Raw genomic sequence first — 10,264 nt, 5'->3', positions numbered from 1 at the left:
CTTTGGTTTGATATTTTGTGTTGGTTACAACTGGGCAAGAGATGCTTAATGCATGGGAATGCATATTTTTGGTTTGTAAATACAAATGAGAATTCTAGTATTTAGAAGCTCTATTTTATATCCTAATAACTAGGATTAGGAGGTATCAAAAAATAACTAGGATTATGAGTCAGGGGCTAAGGGCTGGAATTTTTGCTCCATCATGTATTTTATTTCAGAATTTAAGAGCGGGTTTGTCTTTTCTCATTCTGTGCATTTATTAACTTCTGTACTTTTAACCTCAAACATCCTGTCCTTAAGTTCAGAGCACACTTATATCGTGTTCAAGAACCTAAGAATATGGTTAATTCATCTTTGAAGCGAGAAATACTGCTTATGGATGATATCCTAGTCTGCTTTGACAAGGCAGTCCTTTTCACTTAACTTTTTTGCTAATTGGAAGCAGAATTTGAGATTCATCACAACAATACACACACACAAACACACATATGTTGTCCTTGCAAATAGTTTTTGTCTGCTTGGCTGTAATGTCTTTTACATTTAACAGTCCTCTTTTATGCATTTACTTACCCATTGCAGGTTTAATGCTACTGACCTCTTGGAGAGACTAAGAGGTAAAAGGCTGATGCTGGTTGGGGACTCCATGAACCGAAATCAGTTTGAGTCAATGTTATGCCTCCTCCGTGAAGGCCTGACCAATAAGAGCAAAATGTACGAGATCCACGGCCGCAAAATAACAAAAGGAAGAGGTTACTTTGTGTTTAAATTTGAGGTAATAAGACGCTTGCTTTATATTTCTTCATTTGTTAAGCTAAATGCCAGAGATATTTAATACACTCTTTTAAGGGCAACATTTTCCTTTAGGATTACTCAAAATCTTGTCTTATAATATTCTTGCCTCTTTGATTAGGTTTCTTGATATTTTGGTAATTAAAGTACATCTTCAAGCATCATTTTCAACCAACCTTTGGACGTCATCAGGCATTTCATGTCTGATTTGACTCAAGAGTAGCTATATTATCCAATATTGTTATCTGCTATTTTATGGAGTGCAGTAATAGACTTATACACTCAATCTTATGTCTCTTTTAAAAGTGTGGCTTAAAGTTTTCTGCATAAAATATTAAGATATTGTAACAAAATTTAATAGGAACTCCATATTTTAAAAGGTCTTTTTACTACAAGATAACACCAAACAGAATATTCAGACACACCTTCCAACCTTGACATCATTTTTTTTTCTCTGATTTTATTTTTTATGTTTTTGGAAAAAAAATTCACTCAGGCAGCAGTTAGTTATTTCAAAGTTGTCTCAACTCTGAAATTTTGGGCAGGACTATGACTGTACAGTGGCTTTTGTAAGGTCACATTTTCTTGTAAAAGAAGGAGTCCGCATTAATGGACAAGGGAACTCAAATCCAACTCTATTGATAGATAGAATTGACAAGTCATCTGGTCGATGGAAGCGGGCTGATATTCTCATTTTCAATACTGGTCACTGGTGGGTTCATGGAAAGACTGCACGAGGGTAGGTGACCAATCTTATGAGCATTATACTTATAACTGTTTTATTTTTATGCTACATTGATGTACTATTCTGATCATTGATTGTCAGAGTCACTGGTTCTCTCCTTTCATGTACACTTATAAATTTGTTCAGTGGAGTTATTTACAAGCATGCATGCAATGCAATCGTGATGAAGTGCTAGTTCAGTTTAGTGTTATAGACTTTTTATGTTATATCTTAGTTCCTCTAAACAATATAGCAATTTTAAGGAGAATGACGAATATGATTAGTTGATACAGGAAAAATTACTTTAAAGAAGGTGATTATCTTTATCCAAAATTTGATGCCGTTGAAGCTTATCGAAGAGCTTTGAAGACCTGGGCAAAATGGATTGATGAAAATGTTAAACCAGCAAAACAGTTGGTCTTTTATCGTGGATACTCTTCTGCTCATTTCAGGTACAGTGGAAACCTAGTTTATTATCATTAATCAGCTTCAATCTCATTCCATTGCCAAAGACTGCCCCTCCCTATTAAGAAAATTTGCTTTTCACAAAAGAGGTTGAATGCCTGTTCTTTTTTTGCTCTAATTTATTTGTCTGTTATTCCCCTTCATAAGAATTTCGAAACCTAGATAAGCTGTAGGCCAGTTAAGAGTTCCGTTTTCATTATGGAAGATAAAATATATTTCCCTAAATAAATTGGATCTAGTAGGGATTGGACTTTGGTTTTATTTTACACATGCATTTTATGTTTCTAAATTAGAATGAGAATTTCAAAAGCATGCCTATAGTTAATTTGGGTGGTTCCAAAATGATAGAATAGGTTTGGTTCCATCACAATATGCTTTCTCTTGCCATTTTCTTCAGTTATTGCAGCTTCTAAATTTTCATAAACGCTAGATTTCCAATGTTAATCTGTTCTTCAATTTTTGTATGAACTATAAGTTCTTGAAGGGACTTGTCCTTACCTATATGTTTTAGAGAATTTTTATATTCATTTCAAGAGGATGGTAATTTTTCAATTAGTGTAGCACCCTGACCAGACCCACAGATTTTAACTCCTTCACTAAGTTCAACTGCAATCTTTTTGATGTTCATAAATTTGAGTTCTGATATTTCTTCTACCATTTTATAAGATTGAGGATTAGCAGCAGCATATGTTTTAGTTCCAACATCTTCAAACACATTTTTAAATTAATTAGTCCCAAATCTTTTTAGCAGTGTCACTTTTACAGTCTACATCATATAATTCATTACTCATGGAATTCAAAATATAATTTTTGCGCTGGTAATTAGCATTACCCCAAACTTTATTACTTACAGATCTAGCCAGGTCATCATTTTCTTCACATAACCTAGGTTCATTCAAGACAAAATAATTGATTTAAAGCAAACAAAAAATTTTGACGCTGACATTTAAAGTTATTGCCATCAAATATTTTAATGTTAATAGCTCATATAAAAAACTCACATTGTAAATTTACGTAATCAGTTTTAAGGTTGTTAGAGTTTTAGGTGCTTATTAAATAATTAAGCTAACTAAAAAAAATGAAAGTATATTTATATTTGTAAACTTATCTTTAAGACTGAGGCGTGGTACCATTGCCCTTTCTAGATTATATCTGGGGGTGCAAGCATAACTACAGTGGTGGTCGGGTTTCAGGATTCAGCAGCCAATAAGCTCCATAACCTTGCACATCTTCTGTAGAGATTGAACAAATAGTCCTAGATCGTACCAGCTCAATATTAGCTGGACTATTTATATAGTGTAGAATGTAGATTATAAAAGGGATTTAAGGGAAGGCAATTATTTGTTTAATTGGACAAGGGGGTAGCTAAAGATAAATTGACTAAGCTTATCTATTTGTAGGCGACAACACATGAAGTTTACTTCCTTGTTTCAGGGCCTATTTTCTTAGTTGGATGTTGCTAATATTGATGACATTTGGTTGTTATGTGTCATAAGATAGCTATATGCTTGTCATCTCTTGACAAATGGACCTTGGTGGCATGTAATATTGTGAATGGGTGGCACTTGGCTAAATTTGTCCCAATAATTTGAGTTCATATAAATAAAGAAATTAAAGGTTGACACATGATGAGCCACGTGTCAAGGTGTCACATGAATACTTGTCATCAAATTCCATTTGTCAAGCAGTGATAGAGCATTTAGGCACTTAATGACACATAGTAGTCAAATGGCAGCAAGTGCCATCTCACCTTGCTAGGACAGGACTCTTTTCTTGATAGGTGTCAACTAGATACACATTATTGCTTAGTAAGCTTAAACCCATTACCTATAAATAGATTTGCTAGTTTAGCTAATCATATGTACTAGCTTCTTTCACCCCTCGTTTAATAGCTTTAGCTTCATCTATACCGCCCCAAATTCGGTCTTATACAATAATAATCTTCTCACATACTACATCAAATAAAATAGTTAGTCTAATATGAGCTGGTGAGATCTAGGACAATTTGTTTAATTTCTAAAGTCCACATGTAAAGATTATTGTTTGTTGAATCTTGGAAACTAGATTTCACTGAAATCCTGCTTGCACTCAAGATATTATCCGGAGAGAGGGGAAACTGGTTTTGAGGACAGCGATCATAATAGCCTTTAGCCTTAAGGTGTGTGTGTGTGTGTGTATTACAATTAGCTTAATTAATGAGCACTATTTGCTCCAACATATTAGACTGCCTAGTAAGGATGATTCAAGGGAATCCAAATCAAGGGAATCCAAATCCCCTGCCCCGTTTTGTGCCCCAACTCTCACAAATTGCCATAGGTCTATTTTTCTATTATTGAGTTAATACATGTTTAGGTTGAATGTTTTAGCCCCTCTTGCTCGCTCATACTTTTTTCCATTCTTTCTCTCTTCACAGCTCATTTTTATTAAGTTTTCCCTCTTTCTATCTTTCTCCCCTGCCATGACAGATGCGGTTTACTTATCATTTAAACCAGCTGCAAATTTAACAATCATGCCAATAAGTATGGAGAATACTACAAATAGCATTGGTCTAACCCCTTTCTTCTCCAAATAAAAGAAAACCTTTAACAATCAAAAACCCAGTAAGTATGCCAGTAAGCTGCGAATTTAACAAAGGAAGCTGGTTGGTCTGATGCAGCTAAGTATGCAGAATACTACGAGTAGCATTTGAATTTTACAGATTGGTGGATTTCAAATTGTTTGTAAAGACAAAATTTGATTTTCAAATTTCTATTTTGTCTAACCAAAATGACAAAATCTATTTTGTCTATTGACAATCCAATCCAATCCAAGTCAATCAGTATAATCTGAAGTGAACTCTTCTTTTGCTTAGGATTCTCTGTTAATGGGTGGTAGGTATCTAGGATTAAAAAACCATCAGAAGAAGTGAATGTAATTGGTGTAAAAGGCAAGCTGCAACTGGATGAAAATGAGGGAAAAAATATGAGAGAGAAAGAGGGAACAAAATTTATAACTAAATATGTATTAACTTAATAATAGAAAAATAGATACGTTGTAATTTGTGAGAGTTGGGACAAAAAATGGGACAGGGGATTTGGATTGGGGAATGAGGGTAGGGGATTTGAATTTGACTCAAGGTCCTCTTAGAAACTGGTGGATTATTGATCCTAGAGGATAGGATGATGGGTTAGATGCTTCTATTATATATCCCGATTTACCCCTAAAAAGTTGCATCTTTGAAAATTTTTATTTAGTATTTACTTGTATGGGGAGGGGTAATTTTGACCATTGACAAAAACATTCTATCTTACCCTTAATCTTGCATAATAAACAGAAAAGAAGATGTCATGGTCTAATCTAATCCACTTTCTTATCTTGTTCCCATCTTTCTCATTTTGTTTTTTACTAAACCAATCCTTAAAATACTATATATAAGATATTTCTTTTAAGGAGAATATACACAAATTGTGTTACACCCTTCTATTTTAAACCACACAAGAGTTGATACATATTAATTAACTGCAATGCATCTCGTGAGATTTTCAGAGTTTTAATTGTAGTTTGTGTGGTGATAATGTGCCAATCCAGGTGAGATCATCTCATAGTTTACACTTTTGAAAAGTAATATGTACCACCTCTATTTCGATTTACACTCTCATTTAAACCATAAAGTTCCTATGAAGACAATCAAGGTGATGTTCTTGGAGACTAGATTAATAAAACTAATTGGGGGAATGGAACAGCCATTCCCTTCCTATTCCTAATCCTTCTTTAACACTTTATTTGGTTGGAAGGAATGCTCATTCCTTGGAATGGCCATTTAGGGAGATGAGAGAATAGCCTATACCAGGAATAGAGTAAAACCATCAATGGACAAAAATGTCCATTAACTTGAAAAATTACCATATTATATAAAATATATTTTATTCATTTTTAACAATCTCTTTCTCTCTCTACCCACTACCTCTCTCATTCTCTCACTAAATTAAAATGAATTTAAAATTTAAGAATAAAAAGAAAAAATTAAAATGAATTTAAAATAAAAAGGTTTAAATTTTAATTATACATTATAAAAAGTTAATGTTTTAAACTTAAAAATTAAATTAAAATTTTAATTATAAATTTTTTATATTTTAATATTTTGAAAATAAAGAATAAAATAATAAAATAATGAAATTAATGTTTTAACAATAAATATTTTAATTTAAAAATGAAATATTATAATAAATGGTATTTGTGTCATTTATGAGTTATTCCTTTGTTATTCCTAAAACTATTCCTGTCAACCAAAGATTAAAATAATTAATAATAGCAATTCCTTTCCTATTCCATTCCCATGAACCAAATTATATAATAATTATTTATCTCTTATTTTATTCTCACGGAATAGTTATTCTATTCCCGCTCTATTCCTTTCTACGAACCAAACACCCTAAATGCAATAATCCAGAAAAGAACCTAGGGAGGGAACATAAGCATGATTTGGGAATCTGTTCCATATGTTCACAGGCATAACAAAGAAGCAATTCACAATCTAAGATCAAAGATTAAATTGTCATTGAACTCTCCCCAAAACCCTAATTTCAACCAATCACTCATCTTGGTGCTTTTTTTTCTCACTTCCTTGGTGAAGGCTCCACATTCAAACCTTGAAGGAATCTTTTTGTATTTAATTTTGTGAAAACATAAAATATGTTTTTTATATCTAATTTGAACCCTAAAGAATTAGATAATCTAACATTGGCTTGAAATTCAAGCCACAATTTAACTAATCTTCAACTTAGCTTTAACTCTTTAAGCCAACTATTTTAGGCAATTTCTTCAATGTGTACTAACCCACCACTAGATCACTACACCAAGCTCCAGAAGAAACCATCAAGCTTGAGCCTTAATCCCAATCTTCTCTTGTAAAGCAACCATAGCTTATCACACCTTATTCTCATTTTGCTCCTCAACAAAAACAATGCATTTGTCAACTATGCTGACAAACAGCACTTGTCTCTGCCATCAAGTGATATAGAATACAGGGTTCCTTTACCATTACATGCTAACACAAGCTTCACCTTGTTGCAAGGTCCATGGCCTCACTATGTAAACAACTCTTTGACTGCTCTCCTGATCATCTTGCATTCTAAATGACAACCTTGTTGCATAGAAGGGTCATACACCATGACCTTCTAAAACCACATGCTTAGTTTAGAATATGCAACATGGTCTATCTTTAAGCTTCCCATCCCTTGCTTGAATTATTGAACAACTCTGATGTCCCAACCACTAGAAGTTCCAAAAACCGTTGCACTTGAAGGAGATTAATCTACACTGTAAGACTATATAGTATCAACTCTAACGCATATCAATCCACAAAAATGGCAAGCATTTCCACGTAGGATGTTCGAAGGAAGAGATCACTGTTCCATCTTAAAACTATGTGTTGAACTAGTGTTTTCTTGATTTTTGATTTCTAATAGCAAAATCCTCCATGCTCACCTTTCCCAAGCAAACTATGGACTCAAATGCTACAATTGGCCAGTGCCCAAATTGAATTTAAACATTGCCTCAAACCATGGAATGTAACACTTCCCACTGAGAGCAAAAAACCTTCACACCAAGATGGACAAACACAGCTGCAACCAACCATGCTTCCCAAGCTAGCAAGACCACTCTTCAATTGGAGTGAAGCCTTCGAACCATTAAAATAAGCACATCATGATTTTGTTCAAACAACAAATCAGTTCCACTTTCGGCTAAAGCACTTAAAAATAGTTCTCATGATGACTTGTAGTTTTCCTAACCAAATGACCTTGAAAATGATAGAGACCTCTGGTTTGGATACCCTTCATGTAGACCTGAGAGCCACCAAACTTATTAAGAACACAAAACCTTGCTTCTCTAACAAAGTCAATGATAACAAATTTCCCCTCAAATATGGAATGTGATTGACCGTGAATTCTTTCATCATATCATCATGGATCTTGAATCAAATTCCCACACCAACAATAGGTAAATCATCCCTTAAAAAAAACTGTTTTGGTTTTGGTTTCAATTTCATAGGTAACAAACTACTCCCTCCTACCACACATGATTGGGGCATTGCCAAATCAAGAAAACATTTTGTATTAAATTTGGGACTGAAAATAAGAGAACATGAATGGGCTTGAGATTCAAGCCATGCTCTTTTTTGTTACTTTGATGAAATTTATCATAGTTTTTTTTCTGTAAAAAACATTTTTGTGATAGGGTATAATACTTGTTTGGATTTAACCCTGAACCCGTCTGTCCTCTTGTACCCTTATCCTAAAAGAGGGGAAAAGAAATAGAAAAGCGGGGGAAGTGAAGGAGGAGGGGAGAAGTTGTGAAATTGTCTATTTTTCATTTCAAGAACACATTTTGTCCTGCAATACTGTTAATGCAATTATCTACTCAACAGCGGTCCACATCACCATTAGCTTTCACATTGAAGAAATTTAACACTAAAAAACTTTGAATCCTTGAGTCTCAATAATTCTTGAATGAATAAAGCAATATTAACATGCTAAATTATTTAATTAAGTAAATGCATGTAAGAAAATAAGATTCATGTGATTCATTATTTTATTTCAAAATGAAAATCCATATACTGCTCACTTGTTTACCATTTGGTCAGAAGGGTATGTGATCAAAGTATTCCTACCTTTTACACATAAGTTATAATGTAATTTATATAAGGTATGCACTACACAAGTGTATGCAGATTGTTGTAGATATAGGTTTATATTGGCTAATTAATTTTAGTTTCTTGAAATAGAGGTGGAGATTGGGACTCAGGTGGATCCTGTAATGGGGAAACTGAACCAATCTTGAGTGGAGCCTTCCTTGAAACCTATCCTTTGAAAATGAAGATAGTTGAAGAAGTGATTCAGGAAATGAAGGTTCCTGTGATACTGTTAAATGTAACGAGGTTGACCAATTTTCGCAAGGATGGCCATCCATCTATCTTTGGCAAGAGATTAACAGAAGGGAAAAAAGTTTCTACAAGGCGGCAGGATTGCAGCCACTGGTGTGTCCCTGGGGTTCCTGATACCTGGAATGAGCTGATCTATGCCACTCTGTTTTTCAACAAACAATTTTAAAGAGGTGATAAGTTTCAACAGCTAGATTTGAATTTTATTCGGAAAACAAGAACAGAATAATTTATTGATTCAAAAACAAATATTTATGTTTGTCCCTGCTTGCACCAGGATAACTTGCAACAGTATGGTACAATTGGTATGTGGCCGCATGGAAGGATGAAACCAGGGCTGTGTAGCTGGCAGATGAACCAATGTGCAATAGCTGCTATCAGAACATCTGAAGATAGTTGTGGTGGATTAGATGGGTAATGTAAGAAATTCAAGTTAGCATTGAGCAAAGAACTTGAAGGAATAGGACGCATACCCTGGGTATTGGAAGGAGAGAAAGCAGAACGCTAGCACATTGAAACGAGGTATTCATGTTAGTCTTGCAAGCTTGGTCTTCCATGGGAGGTGGCTGGCTGAAGAAAACCTGCGTGTGCATTACGCATGCACATCACACATAATTTTCAAAGGACAACCAGGAACCAATGAACACTTCTAAATCTTTGTTCAAATTTTTATCTAACGCTGGAAGTTTAGCCAATTCCAAGTACCTTTTAGTTATTTTTGAATGAAACTCATCTTACATCATTCATCATTTGCAGAGATGGTAATCAAATTTTCATAAAAAACCACACACTCTCTCTCAAATCTGTACAAAGAGAGATTCTAATGTAAGAACTCGACAACTGATTTCTGCCATATATGATTTGTTGTGCTCATGCTTGGGCTAGTCTGCCGCTTACTTAGATAGTAAGCAGCTGTCCAACGGTCAACAGTTTGGAGACTTAACAGGAAACCTAAAATAGTACGACTTACATTTAAGATATTATCTTTTGCGCTAAGGCATGGGAAAATTCCCATTTGTTTATTTGTATTCATTTTATGATTGTTTCTTTTGACTTGCTTAATTAGTAGTAATGACTTGCACGTGAAGGGGGTGTCACAAATAGAGCTACTCATATATAGAGGATCACCGGTCAGGCCTTATTAACATTTGAAGGCCTAATCCTGAGTCCAAGTTCGACCCAACCTGCCTAGTCCATTTATTAACTATTAAATTTGTGATATTTTTGTTACTATATTTCAATATTAAAAGTAAATAAAAGTATATTTTCTATTAAAATAATAATATCTTCAGACCGGATCCGAGTCTAAAATTGAGGCTCAAGCCTTGCCCAATTTGGCTTTTGAGCCTAAACGAGCAGCCCGGTTG

The 10,264-nt window shown here is 34.2% G+C and overlaps 1 protein-coding gene across 1 annotated transcript in view; it reads left to right on the top strand.

Annotated features, from left to right (window-relative positions):
• Positions 1-9,868, top strand: part of TBL5 (TRICHOME BIREFRINGENCE-LIKE 5) — a 12,890-nt gene extending 3,022 nt beyond the window's left edge. Inside the window, exons 2-6 of the mRNA XM_021421368.1 lie at positions 580-772; positions 1,335-1,528; positions 1,807-1,965; positions 8,742-9,070; positions 9,175-9,868. Coding sequence (XP_021277043.1) covers positions 580-772; positions 1,335-1,528; positions 1,807-1,965; positions 8,742-9,066 — 871 coding nt within the window. The 3' untranslated portion in view covers positions 9,067-9,070; positions 9,175-9,868. The remainder of the gene's footprint in view (positions 1-579; positions 773-1,334; positions 1,529-1,806; positions 1,966-8,741; positions 9,071-9,174) is intronic.
• The last annotated feature ends 396 nt before the right edge of the window (positions 9,869-10,264 follow it).

Source organism: Theobroma umbraticum, unplaced genomic scaffold (genome assembly GCF_002168275.2).
Source record: "Theobroma umbraticum cultivar Fairchild unplaced genomic scaffold, ASM216827v3 scaffold_56.0, whole genome shotgun sequence".
In the NCBI taxonomy this organism is placed as follows: domain Eukaryota; kingdom Viridiplantae; phylum Streptophyta; class Magnoliopsida; order Malvales; family Malvaceae; genus Theobroma; species Theobroma umbraticum.
This window is presented reverse-complemented; position numbering and strand designations above follow the sequence as displayed.